This window comes from Perna viridis, chromosome 8 (assembly GCF_037379345.1).
Source record: "Perna viridis isolate PV_CMFRI_1.1 ecotype Kerala chromosome 8, ASM3737934v1, whole genome shotgun sequence".
Lineage (NCBI taxonomy): Eukaryota > Metazoa > Mollusca > Bivalvia > Mytilida > Mytilidae > Perna > Perna viridis.
The window spans coordinates 42,892,150-42,914,508 of NC_142452.1; the positions used below are offsets into that span (position 1 = coordinate 42,892,150).

At 32.0% G+C, this 22,359-nt stretch overlaps 1 protein-coding gene across 4 annotated transcripts in view; it reads right to left on the reverse strand.

The window, feature by feature from the left end:
• The window catches only part of LOC148610617 (uncharacterized), a 17,091-nt gene extending 6,585 nt beyond the window's left edge, over positions 1 to 10,506 (reverse strand). The window contains exons 1-4 of one of the 4 annotated variants that reach the window (XM_088595825.1): positions 10,411 to 10,506; positions 10,117 to 10,188; positions 3,713 to 3,872; positions 1,817 to 2,792 (exon numbers count right to left, since the gene is read on the reverse strand). In XM_088595825.1, coding sequence (XP_088451951.1) covers positions 1,817 to 2,792; positions 3,713 to 3,838 — 1,102 coding nt within the window. In that variant the 5' untranslated portion in view covers positions 3,839 to 3,872; positions 10,117 to 10,188; positions 10,411 to 10,506. Of the gene's footprint in view, positions 1 to 1,816; positions 2,793 to 3,712; positions 3,873 to 8,147; positions 8,245 to 10,116; positions 10,189 to 10,399 lie in introns of those variants that run through there. The other 3 variants (XM_088595824.1, XM_088595823.1, XM_088595826.1) reach the window with 3 other exon arrangements.
• Positions 10,507 to 22,359: the final 11,853 nt, after the last annotated feature.

Below are 22,359 nucleotides of genomic sequence, written 5' to 3' on the forward strand. Positions count from 1 at the left end.
CTTAAGAGATAAAAATTATATAGAATGCAGATAGTATGAACTGTAGATTTCAAAATTAAGGGAGATAACTCTGTAAATGGCACTCAAATACAATAGAATCTACTGGATTTTCAATGTGGATTATCTCCTAAGAGCAGGCAGATTTGAATGATTAATTACACATTTCATAGTATAGACCCATAAAACACCCTAATTACAAAAATAAAAAAATGTAGCCTTTTTTGGGGTGTATCACGTTTTTCAGATTTTGCACGATTCTTACAAAGACCGCTACTTAATTTGTTACATATGTAAATATCTGTAGACAAACATTTTTGTAGAAGTATGAACATAAGTATGTTATATAATGTCAATTTAATTTCCATCCAACTTTCACAAAAAATATGGGGCATATGGTAGATTTTATTTCATATTTCTTACCAGATATTTGTAAGCCTGATTTCAGCTACTTGAAGATTAAATATGTCACGTTGTTAAGGGAGATTTAACCTTCATCGAAAAGGAATCTCTGGGTAATATACTTTCTAAAGATCCCAAGTAACAAACTCCATAAATTGGAATTATAACTCTATAATTCATATGGATGCTGTGGAGGACTATGCAAGAAAATGGAAAAAATGAAAAAAAAAGATGGTACACTTAGATATAAATATATAGTTCTTGGTAGAGATTCCTCATACTTTGTAAGAAATCATTCCAAATCATCTTCAAAATATACAGAGGAAGATGTTTACAAAATGCTGGAATTTTTATTCGACAACATACTTGTCCAGTGTGTTGGACATGTTTTTCAACAAATGGGCAGAATTTCAATAGGAACAAATTGTGCTCCTTTACTTGCAGACCTATTCCTTCACTCTTATGAGGCTGACTTTATAGCTGATCTGATCCAAAAGAAAGAATATCATTTGGCTAGATCCTTTAATATCAGTTTCCGCTATATAGATGACGTATTATCTTTAAACAATCCTTATTTTGTGGATTTGATACATTACATCTACCCCAAAGAACTTGAGATAAAGTACACTACAGACACTGTGAAGTCAGCCTCATATCATAACCTACACTTAGAAATCGATGGTAAAGGAAAACTATTGACCAAACTTTACCACAAACGTGATGACTTTTCATTCAGAATTGTCAATTTTCCTTTCATCTGTGGCAACATCACCTGTGCATGGAGTGTTCATATCACAACTCATACCTTATGCCATAGTTTGCTGAAACTATGCAGACTTTTTGTATCATGCTAGAACTCAAACAAATAGGCTTCTGGAACAGGATTATGTTGCTACAAGATTGAAGTCATCACTACGACTTGACTTCTTTTGAGCAACTTGGCTAGTGTTTCTAGAAAAGCAGAGGATGCTTACCCTATTGGTACACCTGGTCCATGCTGCCAATTTATAGTGGAGTCTGACTTGCTCATTTGCTTTTGTTACTTTGTATGTATGATATAAGTTACTTTATGTTCTTTGTTGTGTATATCTGTTTTCCATGTCTGGTCTTTGTTCCAGGATTACCTTCATTTGATTACCACTATAACCTTGGTTCCCTTGATTACTCTTCTACATGTAAATCCATAGCCACATCAGTTTCAGAGAAGAATAATCATTTTAATCACTAAGAAAAGAAAGAATTGTGCATTACAGTACCTCAATACAAGAAACTGACATGCAAAAAATCCTGATTTTGAAATTACGGTCCGAAATTTTTTAATTTTGTCAACTTTTTTGGGTTAGGCGGGGATTGAAATCTACTAATTAATTTTATTTGGTGTTAAGTTCATTAAAAGACAAGGATATGATACTTATACCTGTTTTCTTCTCTTGGTTTTGTGAATAACCATTAGCATTGACATCTTCCTCCACATTTTCAATTTTAACAACAGGAGCTGTCTCCATTATTTCAATACTATCATTCAGATCTTGGCCTTCTCCTGACCCCGTATCAGTCAATGGATGTATGGTATTCTGTAAGGCTGGTACCAGTAGAGGAGGAGGGAGTTCATCAAGAATATACGTAAATGTACCTTTAGCACCATCATTGGATGTTGTAGAACTAGAAGATGTAGAAAACTGAGTCCCTAAATCATTGTTAGTACTTGTATTATTATTTCCAGTTCTGTTTTTATCCATTTCATTTCTTGAACTCTCAGTCATGATTCCAAAAGAATTAGAAGGTCTTTCCAATATGTTCATTTGATTATTTCCAGATTCCGCCATTAAAGAGATACTAGTTGAATTAATTTTGCTCGATACATTTGAACATTTCAAAGAACCACTAGAAGTATTTTGACCAGATGAAACATCTGAATTTTTGTGTGAAGGATCCATGTTCTCTGATGCTATATTTTGTGAGGAAGCCAATGATTTACATGCTTGTCTTTTTCCACAATTTTGACCATTAGGCCATGGTGGTTCTGTCCTTCGTTTCACAGCTCTTCGGTGATACGATTTCTGAATTCCAGTTGCTCCAACATGGCAAAATTCTAAATACTCATTGCCAGGTGCAATATTTGGTGTTTTAATAGCTGTCTCTCCAATGCATTGGTAAAAGTCCATGCAGCACTTGATAACACTATCAACTTGCAAGAAATTGGCAACTTTTTCAACATGTTTAACATTATCCTCTGAGAGCAACATAAATCCTTCATATAAATACTGTAGGAATGTGTTCACAGCTTCCTGTTTAATATCTACTCCAAGATGAACCTCCAACTCAGTTCCATTTGAAGCATTATCTTTCCACTGAAGAATTGGGCAAGCCGCCAACAAAACAATACGATGGGCCTGCGACAGAAATAAAATGAGCACATGCATAGAGGAACATACTTTAAGCAAAATAATTTTAAATGCGCCTTCTTTGATAACATAGTGAGGTGGCAAATTTTATATGATTTTGATAAGATTGCAAAATTAACAGTATAAGATTAAAATTAACAGTATAAGATTAACAGTATCCATAAATGAAAAATAAAATGGTAAAATTTGATCTCTGGAAAAATTCATTGATTTGTGCAATTAAAACATTCTCAATAATTTAATTCTAAAATGTCTACCGTCCAATTTTAAATAGTGTATTACATACTCCCATGACTGTTGTACAAATTGTTTCTACAGGTCTATTTAATTTACAACAAGGTATTGTTTGAATTTGTAATTATTTTTTAATTTAGAAAATGAAAAAAAAAATGATTTGTAAAACTAACCCTTGCTAAGGGAGTTAGTCATGCCAGCATGGCTAAGGGGTAAAGTTTGTTGGTTAACAAAAAGCAAGGAAAACTTACTAACCCCCTTAGTCATGATGGCATGAGTAACCCCCTTAGTTGGGGTAAATATTTTTTTTCACTTATTTTCTTAAATCCAAAATACATGTATTATTCCATATTCAAATAATACCTTGTTTTTACAATTTTTCTTTTAATCTTTTTTTTTCTAAAAATCTCAACTTTTCTTAACCTTCTAAATTTAACTTGTATTAGTTATATGTATCAAATCTCCAATGTATAAATATGTAGATGTGCATGTTTACCTGAAATACTGGACACAATAACACTTTATAAAGAGTTGTCAAAACATATGGACTTCTATGTACATGTACATGTATCACTCTACAAGTATTGCATAATGCCATAATTTGTAGATGAACCACCTGTACATGTATACTAATGTAAATACTAATGTACACATGTACATGTTAATAATTATACCTTCGTGACAACTTTTCCTGTATATATCTGAGCGTCACATAGAAGTTGGTTCCTCCACATCTGAGCCAACTGACAAAGAATTGTATTGGTGTGGATGTGATTCATATATACTTTCTGGTAATTCATCCTTACAGAAAACTGTACAGTTTAAAGGCAGATCCTACAAAACATAGTACAATGTACATACATGTAAATGTACAATTTAAACATTTTTTTCTATAAAGTACAATCTAAAAATCATCAATTATAGGATAATAGTTGTGCAGTGTGCAAAATAACTCTCTGTAAAGCTAAAATTGCTAGTATACTTGGTACAACATCATGTCTTGGTGATTCACAACTACAGTACAGAAAGAGATATATCATGATTAAACACCAATATAGTGGTGTACCACATTTAAAGTGGCAATAAGTACATGTATCTTTTTAGTCTTTAAAGATATTTTTATAAATTTTTTCTGCATTTTAAGTTGTGAGCTTACCACTCACAATACAAAAGAAATTAAAAAATTCCATAAAAAAAAAAGAAATAATTGAGAACTACTCTAAAATTGGTACACCACTATATTGGTGTTAAGTCATGGTATGTCTCTTTCTGTACTGTACAAGTTGATAAGGCCTTACAAAGTTAATTGCTTGCTTCTAAGAAACTCCTCTCTCCAATCTCTCTTGTGGATACCCTATGTTAGCTGTAAACACATCTTTGATTAGCCAAATTTGCTCATCATAGTTAGATTTATTTTCTTAGCCATTTATGCAAAAATTTTGAAGCATTTTATTGCTTAAAAATAAATAAAAATGTAAAAATATCTATATACATTTACATGTAATGTACTTCCGTCTAAGGACTAAATTTATATTGGTAACAACTTTTTGTAACCAGAACAATGTTAATTAGATATGAAAAAATTGTCCATAAATCACAAAAATAAACCAACAACCCATAGATTTAACTTCAGCATCTTGTTATTCAAATGTTTTTTTTGTTTTTTTTTTTCAAAGATACATTATCTCATATGTATTAATAACTTTTGTTTTGGAGTACCTTTCATTTTTTAAATGGCAAAAGTGGCAGTTGATTCTTAATATCCACATTTGAAAGTCAATCAGCCTTGGTGAGTGTGGCAACCTTCAGCAATCACAGAGGTACCTTGGGTGTTCCATTAAAAGATATGAAGTACCCAAGGAAAAGGAAGGAACTTTTTCACCAGGGGAGACACCCATAGAAGTTCTACTGATGTTTTGTATTAAACTTTATATTTTGTCAACAGACCTGAACATCCACCCATATACAAAGAATAAAAGTGCTTTCCCCCCTGTCCCTCATATATTTTAATGGAACAGCCCTTTTCATTGCCACGTCAATTACTGATAAATAAATATAAAAAAGTACCTACAAAATGGACATAATCATTTTTTTCTGTCTATGAAGAACAAATAAATGTCTCCATTACTTCTTTTACACAATGAAAAGAAATTGCACTAAACACATGTCAAAAAAATTAACCTAAAACCAACAAATTTACTTAAATGGCCTTATTATCCAATTGTTAAATAGATCTTTTTATTACCTAATTATAAGGTTTTATCTTGTTTATTACATATACACATATTTTTCTTTATTTTCAAAATTTATTCATGACAGGGCGATCTTTTGCACTGTCGATGTACTATTGCACGGTGCAATAGCCTCCTTGAGGAGTCTATTGCACTGACCCTATAATGACCTTTATCTAAGCCTTTTGATTGGTTGAACTTTTTTTAAGCTCTTCATTGAATTGGAATTTACACACAAAAAACTTGTAAGTAAAAACGTAGATGTGACTCTTGTCTGTCAATTCGTAAACATGGAGCAATCAATTTCCTATTCCTGGTGGAATGGTTGTCTCTTTGACATATTCCCTATTTCCAATCTTTATTATATCTCATAGACAAATTAGGTAATAAAACACTTGATCATTCTCAGTACTTCAGGACAAATATTCTGGTCTATTGCATCCAACCCATTTAATAACTGTCTAATATTATTTGGTTGTTATTGTCTTTTAATGTCAAGTGTAGAAGGCCAGTTGTATACTTAAAATGTTTTATAGACAAAAACATGCATTCATTTAGTTTAATGCTTGAAGTGTAATAGTACATGTATATAATATCAATTTATTTTTCTTTTTGTGGTATGTTTTATTCATAGTGTCTCATAAACCTTCATCGGCTGGCATCTTTTACGATAACTATGTTCTTTACAGATGCGTAATATGTACATGTAATCAGAGTAAGAAATAGTAGCCTGTCTGCCAGCCCTTGACTGGCTATTTTTTGGCAGGACTGACTAATTTCAGCAAAATTTTATATAATATAGTAAATATATTGAAAAACTGTATTCAGGACTGGCTGGAATTTGAGTGAGTTTCCTACCCTGATGTAATGTTAACGATGGTGCCACTTTCATAAAATATTATATTTTTGTTATTTTAAATAATTAGCATGATTTAAGACTCAAGTGTATTAATATCAAAACCATCAGAGATGTCAAATAACATGTATGTCACAAGAGCAAAGAATTCTAATGTTTAGGTGCAACTAATTTAAGCTCCATCTACGTGCACACATTTTACACATGTGGGCTAATTTGTATACTTGCAAATGTACCAACGTGTGTGTAAAAACAAAATTGATAAACATTTATATATGTATGAGTTTTTGTTTGGAGAGGTCTTCTGTAGACACATCTCCACAATAGATGGAAATCTTCAGTGGAATGTTGAAACTAGTAACAATAAATTTGAATTGTGTTGCATGAAGCGAATGATGCAGTGCAGGCAAACACATATGAGATGACCTTGTGTCAATGTTTAAAGATAGACTTATGTAACTTGCTTCAATGTACAAAGGTATAATTTAACATGTATGTCCCTGACTTAATGTTGGTGCCCATGTCATTGTTTTTGTGACACCTTTGATTTGCACATTACCTGAAACTGATAGAGACGTAAACATTTGAAAAAAAGGAACAAACATTGCGTTATTTTAATTAATGTATGGGTATCAAAAAACATGGTATCAGCAAACAATATTTAATTCAAAAGATAATCCTGTATGCCTTGCCAAGATGGAGTGGGAACTGTGGAAGAACACAGCAAATCAGAGAGCTTCAATCAGAAGTCCGTTACCATTTAAAAAGGATTAATTGAGAATCAGCAAAAACTGTTCCCCAGGATATCAGTTTCAAAGACAAACCCACGAAATCTTATCCTCACTAAAATAAATGATTATATAGTATTATCAGATTATTACATGTATATGTACGTGTGAACACAATGTGTAGCAGTGTCTTCATATATATGTAAGACTCGGAACCGCAATGGGACGCACAGGTACGATGGTCGTGCAGAAGTGCGATGGTTGTACTCTGAAATGCATTTATGATCACGCTGATCTGCGATGGTTAGACATGATTGTTGACTGTGCAGTTTTTTATTGTGCTTGGCTGAAGTGTTTTGACAATCATGTAGATTTTTTTCCGTTGAAACTGTAAATATAAGATTATCTTAAAACTTCGACAGATACGATACTAGTATATGCAATCAGAAAAAAACCTTTGCTTTCATTTCGTTCATACTTCCAACTACTGAGGAAATTATAAAAACAAAATTAATATTAGTTTGTGGATAGCTCTAAGACTTCTGTTTTAGCGTATGAACTACGGATTAATGGACTGCACGTAATATGAAGAGAAACCTGCTAGTCTGGTCCACTGGAATTTAAGTTGTGTCTTCAACATTCTAATACTCCCTTTGAACTCGTATATTGCAATTTCTATTCCGCCTTTCAACTAAAGAATATGCTCCATGATTCGTTGTTAAAGCATATCTTACTTTTTCTACAGGTAAAAATCCATATCAAATTTATGAAAAAGCAACAATATTTTTTTCAGATTTTTAATACAACGATAACAAAAGTGTCCCTTTAAATCTTTTAATTACATGTATATCTATTAGTTTTCAAGATGCATGAAATACGACTTTCAGCATCTGCTACCTTTTGTAACCTGTAGGCTAGCTACAGTTTATGTTTCTCGAATTTCCTCGAGGCTACATTTTTTATACAGGCAACAATATACTAGCTACTTTTATGACTTTCCTTTCATTTTGTTAGTTTTCTCTATAACATTGTACGCGCTTATGCATGTAAAATTTCGTGGCGACGTTATATGGGGTATACCAACGCACTTCGGGCATTTGTGTTAGACATCCAATGTACCTCGCTGACCATCGTACTACGGCCTCCCAATCGCAATTCCCGAGTCTTACACTAGTATATGAAGACACTGCTACACATTGTGTAATGCTGCATACTAATGCAAAAAATATTTACCAAAGTGCATACCAAATTTATCAGTCATAAACAAAAACAATAATTCAGTGCTAAAATGAACCTTTTACCTATCAGTTGGTCTTAGAAAGAATGGGAGTTTTGTGGTTCAGTGTTCAAAGTGGGAAAGGCGACAGGGGACCAAAACAACATAATTTCGTGTTCAAAATTAAAGTGACAAGTCGGTCCACATATTACCCGTCCTTTACTATATTTGTCAAATGCGCATTAAATTTGTCTATTTAGTTCAAATACTCACTTACGTATCGGAAAACTACTCGATCTAGAAATGAATTTTAATTTATTATAGCCAGGGCTTTTTTCTTACATTAATTTGATTTCATTAAATTTTGTCCTTCATACATGTATTCAAAATGTCGTGACATTATAGATCTGCATACATTTGTACATGCATGATGGTCTTTGTCCCGTCTTATGTTTCTAAAAATAAATCTAGTTTTGTAGATTGGCATAGTTTAGAGTTTTGACTTAACAAATTTTGATGTATACTTCTTCTGTTTTAATAATTTTCAGTAGAAGATCCTTAGAAGGGTACATACATAGTATTCAGTCGCATTGTAAGTTTGATACATGTATACCAGTGGCGGATCAAGGGGTGTAGGAGGTTGGTATCCCTTTTTTTACTGGACCTTTACCATTTTCATGTTTAAAATTGGCAAAAATGGTAAATGATGTCCTATCACCCCCTTAGACACCAACCATGCATAAACTAATTCGGTGGAGGTTTGTAATAATGTGATTGGTGCATATAATAAGTAGCCACAACCAACGGATAGAACGAATCTGGAGGAACATTTTTGAAGGCCCGCTACTTATCCTAAATGTACTTTTATAAACTTTTCTATTGCATGGATGATCAATGCATTCTTGACCCCTTAAATGATCGACATTTGGCAGTACCCCAACAAACAATCCGACGTTGGGAGGACGTTGTCACAACATAATACTTCACGCCATCGCAACGTTTTATTACTACGTTATCTCAACGTAATTTTGCAGACTCCAGAGCACGTGAGTACGACCATCCACACAACGTTATATTGGTAATGAAGTTGTCTCAACGTCATTAAATGACCAACATTAGTTTGGTTTATTTTGTGTATGTTTTGCATCTATTATTCGATTGGTGCAGGAAAAAATAGACGGAGAATTAGGTGAAAACTAAATATTTTATTTGTATTGATGTACAACAGTTTTCCTTAATCAAATAAGTCAAGCAAGTAAGATGTCAACAGTTTATCATACTTCATGTTTAGGTAAAGTGAATAAATCATGCCAATAAAATGTTCGTGTGCAGCTCTTGGTTTCCACATTCAACACATTTAAAAATTGCCTCTTCTTAGTTTTCTTCCCATTTCTGAAGTTGAAAACAAATTGTTATAAGTAGTTGTATTTTTTCTGTTGACATAAGTGAACGTATATAAATATTTTTGTTATGTGATAGATTCTAATTCATTACATGTATTGATTTACTAATGTTATGAATGGGCATACGCATTTCTTCCATACATTTATTTGACTCATTTAGCCACAACGGTATTTTTTTAAAAATGAATTTTAATTTGAAAATTTTAAGATCACATTAATACAATATAAATTGCATTTAGCAGAAACATTGATCATAAAAATAGTTTAGAAACAAGTATCCCAATATGTCAGAAAACAAACAGCTTCAGTATGAAACTATGTACACATATGTAAACAGAAAGAACTCCTACTGATTAACTAATTTAATTCATAGTTTTATTATGATCATGTAGGTGGTAAGGTAAATAGATGAAGTGCATTAATGTTATTCCTTTAATTACTTACATAAATACTTCCACATTGGTTAGTCGTTATGTTATCAAGATTATAGGAGAGGATTTATGGTTGAACGCCGTTTATAAAATGGGGAACTTTTGAAAGTGACATAGGTACATATCTTATAAGACTGCAGAGTAAACCCCCGCCTATTTGAATTGTTTGTGTTTGTAGTATACGTAGTATGTGTAATACATGTATGTACTCACGTGTGCTAAAACTTGATTTGACTCATTGATTCTTTCTTTCTTTACACTGTTAATTTCCTTTGACAGCTTAGTCTGTAATAAAATGAAGAGCATATGTCAATTAAGTAATTCAATTTCCTGCAGCAATTCCCCCTTACATTGTCTTCATTAAACGATATGTGCTATGCACCGTGCTTGATTACACACGAGTCCCCTTTTCCGTGGATAACGACGGTTTGATTAAAAAAAAAATCAAATTATTTACACAATATGTCATATCAAATTAAACACAATTAATATGTACATTATAATTACTTAGGTATCTCCAAATAAATCGAATAAATCTGTTCTATAATCGATTTCTCATTCCTCACGATCGGCATTTGTTTACATCTTCAAATTTGAACAGACCGGGACGTAGAAAAGCGCATGTGCATTCAGGTCGAGTTGACAATTTTGAAAATTTTGAAAAAAAACATTGTTTATTACATTTAAGCAATATTATGCACCACTCAAATTGTTTTATATTACTTCGCAATCATTTGGATAAATTATTATTAGCTTGCAGCCATTTTTTTAAATTATATCTAACTGAACATTATTCTGTTTGGAGTATGACAGATAGCATAACCAAAGTCAAATATAAAAATCAATCAACCCATTGTTCATGGTAATTAGCACTGTTGCATGGTACATGCATGACATAAAGATATGACGCAATTATGACTGTTTGTAGTGTGACTACATGCGGTAAAAAGCTATAAAAAGAAACAAAAAGGGAAAATGTACTAATTGAAACACCTAAACAAAACCTACCAAAGACATATGCAAAATGTCACTGAAAAACCACAATGAACTTTAAAAATTAGCCATAAAATTAGCAAATGAATTTTCAAAAATGAAAAAGAAAAATAATACTATCCGAAAAAAATGTTACAAAATGAAGTGTAAATGGAAAAGTAAAACTCAAACAGTTATCTGAAATGGTATCTCAAAATCACAAAAACATTCACTTTTCCACAAAAACAAATCATACCTCACTTAAATATAATCATAAAAACAAAAGTTCTACAACGATGGATACATAAAAATACGATTAAGCTTGTGGTGCACAATCAAACCAAGGTCACATTCAGAAACAGGAAATCGATAACGCAGGAAACAGCAAACCGATATAAAACGAAAGTGAAAGTGATAATAATAGAGTACTCCCTCTGTCAAAAATTAGAACATACCTAAAAATACATAATGCTAAATATAGCTATCAAAACACCATGGTATAACATCAATACCAAAAGGTCAAAAATAAGAATGAAAGTATTAGTCAATACTGGAGAAAATGAGTATTATACATATGACAAAAAATGCAAGGAAAAATATAACATATAATGAAGTATAATGTTCATAACTATTATGAAATTATGAACATCACAAACATTGAAACCTATAATTTTTTCAACCCTATACTTCTATTCCCCATACTCAGTTATATCCCGACTTAAAAACATTATACATCGTTGTTTTTCCAAAAAAAAGATGGTACACCTGAATACAAATATATAGTTCTTGGTAGAGATTCCTCATACTTTGTAAGAAATAATTCCAATTCATCTTCCAAATGTACAGAGGAAGATGTTTACTATAATTTACATTTAACATTTTCTTTTACATTTAATATAAAAGAAGTACACTTACCACAATCCTTTGTATTGAGACAAACGATTTATATAATAAGATCTTTCACAAATACTTGTAGGACAACATAATATTTAGCATATATGTTGTAAATATTTGTATGTGTTTCAATTTTATATCCTTTGCCGCCATTACCTTTCCCTCTCGTACAAAATGAGTGTTAATAAAATCGAATGGCATTCTCTTCTGTGATAAATTAATATTATCGAATTTTAGAACATTTATATGCTCAGCTTTAGAAGCTGACTTTATATTGCTGTATTGAGCCATCCAATTTCTCTTATCATTTATGTTATTGGAAACAACTAGAGATGATTCAAAATAATATTAGTATGGGTGTTTCTCACATTATTTACTTTTTTATCCCACTTTTTTTTTCAAAATTATCAAAAAGTAGAACTTTCCCGCCAAATTAAAAATTCGAGTTATCCATAATATTCTCCTCTAGAAATTTTTCTCTAGACGAATTATTTATCTTATTAAATTTGATTTCATGCCAATGGTGGATAATGTAAATGATTTAATAATAAATGTCAAATGTCAAATCCTTTAATTTTCAAACCTCAATACAGCTCTTAATCTTTTTTATTTTATCTAACCATATTCGGTCTAAATTTACCCTTTACCCGTGTTGGACGCCAAGCGCTTTAACTGATTGCTTTGTCCATTAATTTGATTGAATTTAGATTTTTTATTCTTCCATCTACCTATGTACATTCGAACCGTTTTACCTATATTCATACCCGAGGCTTTTCCGTATATTTGCAAGACTTTGAAAGTGTCTTCAATCGATTTTTCTATTTTATACTCAGTAACTGCTTATCGTCTGCGAACATGTTTAGTTTGGTTTCTAAATTAAAACCGGGCCTTTAGGAAAGCTTAATCCCTTCAATATCTGAATAACGTCTGATAGTTGCAGCGAAAGGTTCTGCTTGCAGAATATATGACATGGGGTCGATTGGACATCCCTCTCAAATTTTACGGGATATCTCGATGTATTTCGACAAAAATCCATTAGTTTAAATACATGTCTTTGCATTTTTAAAGAGCATGATTACCCATCCCCTGAATTTGTCGCTAAATCCAAATTTCCGCATACAAAGATCAATCCACCCTCATTCTACTCGATCAAACGCCTTTTGTTAATCAAGAAATATCATAGCCTCATCTTGGTCCTCAATATCTGCGTAATCAATGATGTCATGTAGCAATCTGTTACCCTGAAAAATATTTCGATCCGTAACGAATCCCTTTTGATCCGTGCTGATAATATTTGGTAGTGCAAGTTTTAATCTTTCTGCCAACACCTTAAAGATTATCTTATAATCTGTGTTTGCAGTGTGATAGGACGCCAGTTCTTGATACACTGTATCTTCCCTTTCCCCAGACTGACTTAAGCATCAGAGTGATAGGATTTCGTCCAAGGTAATTTCATGTTCCCAATCCAACTTTCCGTTTTTCCCCCAAACCTTTAGCTACATTTTGAGATAAAGATTCGGCTGCTTCTTTTTCTCATCTCTCAGAAGAGAAAAGTGAGTCATAAAACTCCAACTGTGTTTCAAGGATGACGTCTATACCTTCCTTATACTCCCAATTCAATGTTTTAACTCTTGTCCATATTTTTTCAGAACCTCTCTTCTTTTCGATATTAAAAAAATACTTTGATGATTTCTCCTCTTTCTCATACCAATTATCCCGGGATCTAATCCAAGTCGTTTCCGAATTTTTATCATAAAATTCCTTTATGTTATTTCTTTAAATGAGTTACCCTTCCCTAAGGATTCGGATTGTTTTCGTTAATATCCTCAGTTTCCCTTTTCAATAGGCTTCTGGAACACGGTTATCTTGCTACAAGATTGAAGTCATCACTACAGAAGTTTTGTGGCCGTCATCATGAACACGTGGATCGTTACGGTATATCCATCTGAGCCATGAAAACTGATTTGTTCATCGTGTCATAGTTTTCCTTTCCTCTTTCGTCTACCCCGGATTTGACTTTTTATGAGTAATACGGCAGGTTTTTCTAGAAAAGTAGAGGATGCTTACCCTACAAGTGCACCTGGTACATGCTCCCAGTTTTTAGTGGAGTCGAAGTTGCTACATTCATGCTTTAGTTACTTTGTATGTAACAAATATATAATATAATAATCAAAGGAACGAAGGTTATAGCGATGATCAAAAGAATGTAATCCAGGGACAAAGACCAGACAATGAAAACAGACATACACACCAAAGAACATAAAGTAACTAAAATCATATATACAAAGTAACAAAAGCAAATGAGCAACTGGGAGCATGGACCAGGTGCACCGGTATGGTAAGCGTCCTCTGCTTTTCTAGAAAAACCCACCTAGTTGCTCATAAAAAGTCAAGTCCGGGGTAGACAAACGAGGAAAGGAAAACTATGATCTGTTGAATAAATCAGTTTTCACGGTGAATATTTGTACACCATAACGATCCACGAGTTCATGATGACGAAAACGATATTTACTGAAATAGTTTAAGTTTACTCAGGGCAGCCCAAGTTTTACCTCGTAAAAAGACGGCACTGTTTACGAAAAACAGCACATTGATACAGAAACCAAAAAGAAGAAAAAATTATACATAATCGAGCTGCAAAGACAAATACCTTTAAAAACACGTTTTTTTTATGCAGGACGTATATATTTGTTTGAATTGTCGGCTGAATACATGAAGAATGTCGTTGAATTTTTTTTTTTTTTTTTTTTACATTTTTCTTTAAAGGGTTTTATCAGCTTTATTATTTGCATTTTATATTGTCAAATAGATACAATTAGCGTTAATACATTTTTATAATAATATTATTAAATCAGATTAAAAGATTCATTAGAATTTAAAAAAAAATACATGTTTAGCATACTGAAATAAATGAATTGATTAACAGGCGGTGAAGGCGTAAGATTCAAGAACCTGTACATTCTGGTGAAGAAGTAACTTTCGCAATGAATGAAACAGAAATACGGGATGGTAAAGAAAACAAAATAATCCTTGAGTTCACCTTTACCAAGATCCCTTTTCATTTTTGAAAATGAGATTATTTGGTATTATTTTGTTGTAATTTAATATTATTAATAGCACACGTTATTTTTGTGATATTGTAATTTAATATGATTATGTAGTAATTAATTTCTCTATTGAATATATGCAGACAATGCCGATGAGTCAACAGTGGAGTGTTTCAAATACGTCAAAATATGAAAAGAAATATGGCATAACGTAAACATGTAAAATAGCAAACGTTATTTTATCAAAAACCAAATTATATCTACGTCAATTTGAATATATTTCTTCCATTTTAAGGAATTCATGTCTTTGATTTTCTTTGTTTATATTAATCATGCTGTTCTTATAAATATAGTGACATGCAGGCATGCTTAAATCAGAGGGTCGGAAAGTAGAAACACAGATAAACTATCATCAATTACACAAGTGAAATAGATACTAACAGAAAAAAATAAAATACATGAACCACTATACAAAGTATGAAATATTTTTAGATATCACCAAAAGGTTTCCATCAAGTGATACCACTTTTTTTCAGCAAGCTCTGAGAGGCCAGACAACAAACGTAATAACATCAATGGTCACAGAACGTTGCCACTTCTTCAAAATCAAACGAAAGAATGATTACCTGTCTGTGGACAGGTAAAGGTATTCATCCGCAGTAGGATCAAATTAGTTTTATAGGGCCTTAACTATCCCCTTCAACGTAAGGCAAAAACAATTAAGTACACTTTTACATTCACTAATTATACAATGTATTTATTCTCTCCATGAAATACACTAATTTACGCCATACATTAAAAAATAAAGAATAATAGCAGTAACTGAAAACGATATCAGAACATATTTGGTCACTGCAATTCCACTGGACTGGATTTGGAGTAGTAGCGTAAATTATTAAATAGATTTGATTTGATGCAGTGCAATGATAAAAAAAAACTGATGCAATCGGAGATCGATATTTCCATTTGTAAAAACTAGGTTCAACAGATAAAAATGTGAAAAACTGTATCCATTAAAAATAAATCAATAACGGCAGTTGATAAGTCTATCATATATTTATAACAAAAACAGGACGAGCGATACCATTTTTATTAAAGCACCTGCAAGTGCTGTTTTATTTATGTATCAAAAATATAGTAAAGGAGAAAAAACTTTTAAAAGAAATGTTTTTTAACTTATTTTTATACTACTTTTGAAAAAAGCTTTTCTTTGATGAGTCTGTTGCGTTCATTCAATTCTGACAATTTATTACAAATACGAGCAAACATGTCTGTTGTGAAATGTAATTACTGTAGGTGGTTGTTTCAGGAATATCCCCATTTATGAATGATAGAAAAATCGAAATCATCACGTACGGCATATATATTGTTTTTTGTATGAATACTGACATTTTCTAGAGTAATATCTAGATAAAAAGAAGGTGTGCGAGAAGTATTATTGTTAGACTCTATGTGTTGTTATATCTAGATGAGCTGTCCAGTATTACCATACTTCGTGTACTAAGTCATTACCCTAGATTAATCCTACGAGGATAAATGACCCGGCCAGCGAAAGCTAAATTGTATAAAGCCTAGTTGGCCGAGTAGCCTAGGGCGCTGGAATTTGTGCAGGCGGAACGAGTTCGAGTCCCGCGGAAAGAACGACCGAACATATGCTATATATACCGGCCAAACCTGATCAAAAGTCTTAAAGGTTATCCTTTCTCCTCATTAATTGCATATATGTTATTTGGTTGGATCTTAGGAACTTTCAACATTAATTAAAGTGACAATAAACTGCTAAACTCTCGTTATTACCAAAATGTGTACTTATTGCATTTTGTTAGTATGAACAAGAATAAACTTCTTTCGCATACTAAAGGTTTTCGGTAGGCAATGGAACCCATAACGCTACTATCTAATATATGTAAGCAATGTTCCTACACAAATTTACACAACTATACTGAAAATCAGAAAACTTATAATAAATTACTGTCTGGTGCTCTTCTTCCAGTTCCAATTACAAAGGGTTAACAAAATCATGGTGTATGTAACTTATTTTAGATATCACGTCAAAATCTTTGTTAAAGCTGATCGGTTCTCCGCTAGAATGTTTTATTTGCTCTGGTATTTGAATTCATTTTGAAACATAACTTTTGCTGCATGTGTATGTCCAACTATTCTGATAAAACATTTTGCACAGAAATGACATGAGTTCAAAGACCATAAATAGACGCTTGATACCATCTATGTATTTACCTGTTTGAATGTTTTGAGTTCTGCTCAAAAGTTTTCGACTCCTTGTTTTTGTTTCAAAAATATACTTTGTATCATAAAAAAATCAGCTAACTATTTGGTAAGTTTGATGCTATCGGAAGTTGAAAAGCATGGATAATTTTGAAATAGAAAGTAATTTATCTTTCTGAGCACCTTATTTTTATAATGATTTTTAAATAGATTGTGCTTTAAATTTTCCTGTGCGAACGTTTTTGTCCTTTTCACTTGTAAGTCTTGTTTTTCGTGCATCCATTTTGGTATGTAGGTTTGGACTCGCCAAATGATATGCCCTCGTTTGCATCTTCTCCTTATCAGACAATAACCATGCGCATGGTTGAAAACAATACGTTGTTTAAGTTAATCTTTGCCCTAACATTAAAAGACTGGTTAAAGCCTTATTTGGCAAGTTTAACCAAACCGATGACAAGCGCCTGTTGATGTTGATCATTAATGTGTATTTGTTTTGATATCTTATAGTTTTTAGTTTATTTTTCCCGACGCAGTCGGTATGTAGTACTCTTTGACATCACGTGATCCCTATGATGATTATCCATGACGATTAATCTACGCATTAAACTACGCATTTCATTAGGAAACAGTGATAGCAACCGTGAAATGCGAGGTTCCATTAAGGGCATTGGTGTCCGTAATATTTTCAATCCCGTTTATATATTGAATTATGAACAATCGTTTACATACAAGTATTGAATAATTGAAAATAGCTTACTTGTTGAACCCATTAAAAATGAGTTACGAAACGTAGACAGTGTTCACACAATTTACCAAATAAATTAGAAATGAACAAAGCGAGAAAAAGATTGTACTTGTTAAGTATTGTCATTGTTCTGTTATCATAGATTTTAGTACTTTTGATGTTAGGGCCTTATAGAACGTACTCAAAAGTGTGTTTACACTTGTTGAAAGGCTTTTGGTGATCTCTAAAGGTATTTATTGTTTTGTATCGAGGACATACGCTTGACTTTGTTGCATTTCACCATATCCACTTTTTTTTCTGTTAAAACAGAATATCTTTTATATTCATACATGTATCTAGAAATTCGACTTTAAAGCCTTGTATCTCATTTTAGCTAATGTTATGCTTTTATATGCATTGTAACATTTTGTCTGTCAAGGTTACTACTATGAATAATATCAACTTACAACCAGTTAAACGGGCAATAATTTGTCCAATCTTTGATGTTTCTGTGTATAATTATTGATGAGAGTACATTTTTTAAAGAAATCACACAAACAGGTTACTGTTCTCACCTATCGTACCTATAGCTGAATCGGCATCAAATTGACTGAGGCTACAGACCTAATATGAAAATTTAAAAAGAAAGGATACAGTGAAACGCAACAAATGCACAAGCTTATAACTGATATCCCAAAAAGCGGATATCTTCAGAGAAAACGATAAGTTTTTCAACAGGGGTGAACACACCTGTATGCAAGCTCTCGAAGGCCTCGAAAACAACATTGATTTATTTATGGTAACAAGATGATGTCATTTCCTCATATCTAACTAAAACCAATATGACGTCAAATGGATCAATCAATGACTTACATCCCCTGACATGTAAATTAAACCAGCGGTGGGTTTTAAAAAAGCTTTTTAAAATCTTAACAATACCCTTTCATTGTAAAATAAAAAAAAACGAATCGAAACAAAAACTAACGATATCATACCACTGACGCAATAATACACTCAAAATCTTCTATTTTTTATTATAAATTTTAGTATTTAGACTGGGTTCTATAAAAAAAAAAAAAGGCGCAAGGAAAATGCTATTGGTAAAGTTGGTCATTTTAGATATTTGTAACATAGTTTTCAAAGTTATTTTATTAAATGCATGCATACGATCATTTTAAAGGTTTTAGAGGGACATGAACTGTTATTCGAATCACTTCTATAAGTTAAATTCATCTGTCTATACGTCTAATTAAGTGATAAGACTCATTCGAAATTGTCTGAATATAACAACACTTTATTATAATATAATAATGATTCTGATTGTCATATCAGATAAATAAAGAGCGAGATTCAATGTTCAATGTTTCAGTTGAGTAATAAAATTCTGAACTACATTTTGTCTTGGTTTATTGCTTTTTTCCGTCTCATTTGTATCATTATAGCATCGATGATTTATGCTTCCGACAAATTTTATAAGTCTTGTACAATTCATTTCCACGGTTATGGTGGTTTGGGCGTTAATGCGTTTTTTTCCGAAAGAAAAGATGCATATATTTGTTGTTTCAATTTGATATTTTGCTCTAGTCCTTTCTTTGAGTAGCAACAAACCAACAATAAGATGTGATTCATATATCACAAGATTTGACCTGTTGACATGCGACAGTGCAAAAAAATTCTAGCTACATGAAAAACATGAACTATTAAGTGTGATGTTACAATGGCAATGATCCTCATAAGGCTTTTTAGTTCATTTGTACGACATCTTTCGAGGTAAAGCCGAGTAACTACACGTGCTTTTAGGAATATTCTTACATTTGCAACGGAAGCAGTAATGATACAAGTGAGACGAAAAACAGCCATAAACAAGTATGTAAGTGAGGAGAAATAGGCATTTTCAGTTTCCAGCTATTTGATCATAATACATGTTTAACATTATATGTCAATCTCAGCATTTCGTATTTGAAAAAAAAAGTTTCTAAATATCATATTTGTATGGATGTTAGACGCTCTTAACGTAGCTAGATGTTGATTTCCAGCTGCACTTGTTCATTATATTTCAAATTGCTGTACCCCTTGTTGAAAATGGAGCTTACAGTCAGTTATTTCAAATAAATGGAAAACACATCTTATACATACCAATTATTAATGAAATTGGATCGAAAACAAAGCCGTACAGGCAAAATATCCATTATATATATTTGTATTTAAAAGAATTGAAGTGAACTTTTAGGAGGTCTGGATTCATTATTATGTTTTTACTTAGTTGTCTGTATTCTTTAAGTTTTTAGAAAATCAATCTCTATTTATATATTTTACCTTTATTCTGTAATCAGTAAGTGTTGGGGTCGCTCTCCCATTCATTAATTTAAAAGGTCTGTAAAACTCCCATCCAGACCCTATAGTATATATGAAATATTAATCTAATATCCCTGCTAATTTGATAATATGATGGAATTGATGGGTTAGAGGCATTTGTGCAATGAATATTAACAAATTAGTCACAAATCGTTTATTTTATATATATATTCAACTCCTTGCTTATTCATTCGAATCAATTTCATAAACATTTTTCATTTTTATTTACATATATTTTTTCTACGATTCTTTAATATGATTATTCTGTTCTTTAACGGAGTGTGTAATTTGCCAAAAAAATACTTGTTTGTTGTTTGTTTGTGTGGCTTTGACTTGTCTAATAGCTAGTTGCACCAATCTTTCGCGTTCCCTTCCCCTGTATACATAATCCCATTCCTCTGAAAGAGTAATCAGGGGAACCAAGGTTATAGCGGTAATCAAAAGAATGTAATCCAGGGACATAGACCAGACATGGAAAACAGACTTACATAACAAAGAACATAACGTAACTAAAATCATACATACAAAGTAACAAAAGTGAATGAGCAACTCGGACTCCGCTAAAAACTGGGAGGATGGACCAGGTGCATGAGTTTCCGTTCACGTTGTACTGAGCGGTCAACGTGACCATGGTAAGCTGAAGCACAAAATATCTGCGTTATTTTTTATTATGATTTATGTATTCAATTTTCTATGATTATTGATGGTCAAGATGAAAATAATTTATTGTTTATTAAGCATTGTGTACCACGTTTTCAACAAAACATTACTGCAAACCTATGGAAAAATTATTTGTCGAAAATCCTCCGTTAACTCCAGCAAACAGATATGAGTATCGATTATGCATACACTTCTACCAATAATTAATTACATTACTTACGTTTTATGAATTTCTGTTAATCATACACATGTTCAGAAAGCAATTGGAGTATACCAGCGGTCTACTTGATTTGTACACCAAAATTCATGGAATAACAAAAATGTATAGATTTTTTTATAAAAAGTAATTCACAGGAGTACATACATTAACACTTTAAAATGTTTCTTGTCCTGAATTGTCAAAATGAAATTTTGGAATAACTAGTATGTTCAGAGGAACAAATGATGCCCCCTTCCTTTTATTTAAAGATTCTTTTCAGTGATGCAATGTCAGATATTGCATCATAAAAAAATTATATACAGTCTTGTCCGTATCATTGTGCATCCCCTAACTGGGTTTCTGTAGCTACATAAATTGATATAAATAAAATTAATTATGCTATTTTGCATAAAGAGTAATCAAGGGAATCAAGGTTATAGCGGTAATCACAAATATGGTCAGTAGTTGCCATTATTTATTTGAAAACTAGTCAAGAAATAGATGAAATGAAATGTAAACAAGACACATGCTTACCTGTGTATCCGTTATTGTTATTTTTTTTACCAAGGTGAAAGTATTTTTGACCCTGGTAATTGTCCTGGCGGCAATCTTCGGAAGGAATGGCGAACAATAAATAGATCAGAGCTATTGCTCTTCTTGAAAAAAAATGTTGTTTTCATATTATTCTGAAGGTATTATCAGCATGTATTGCTTCAATTGCATTTATTTATTTATTTTATTGAATCAGCAAAATTCAATAAAATCAGAACTAAACATATATGGCAGCTAATGCAGCTTTAATATATCCGCATCTCTAGCATTGTCAAGAAACTGTGGGAATGATTATTTAAAAACAATCATTTTCAAAGTTTTATCGCCTATTTATACCAGAATATTATAATATTTTAATTGGGCAATATTTAATAAGTTTTTTACAGCAGGTGTGCAATTTTAAGGGACAATATTTAAGATGAATTGACGGTAAAACAGGACAGTATTGTCAGTTCAGAAATGCATGTTAATGTGCTTTAATGATAAAAAAAGATTTTGCATTGAAAGAGTTTTTCTTTGCAATTGTTTCTGTTCACATTATATATTGCTAGCGGAAATAGAATAACTTAAGTGGGCAATGTTAGGGGAGTGCATCGTACATAACAAATATGAACTTTAACAAAAAACAGTAAAATATTACAAAGAAAGTCCACAATTGGAATGTGATGATGCAATACATTTATTGCATCATTTTTAATTTGTCAAGGTCACATGATTATAATTAGCATCCCATTATAGAAAACCCCATAACTATATTATATATAGTTGCTAAGTAATGCTTGAAAAACTGAACTCTCAACACGTTAAAGAGAGATTACTGCAAAAAG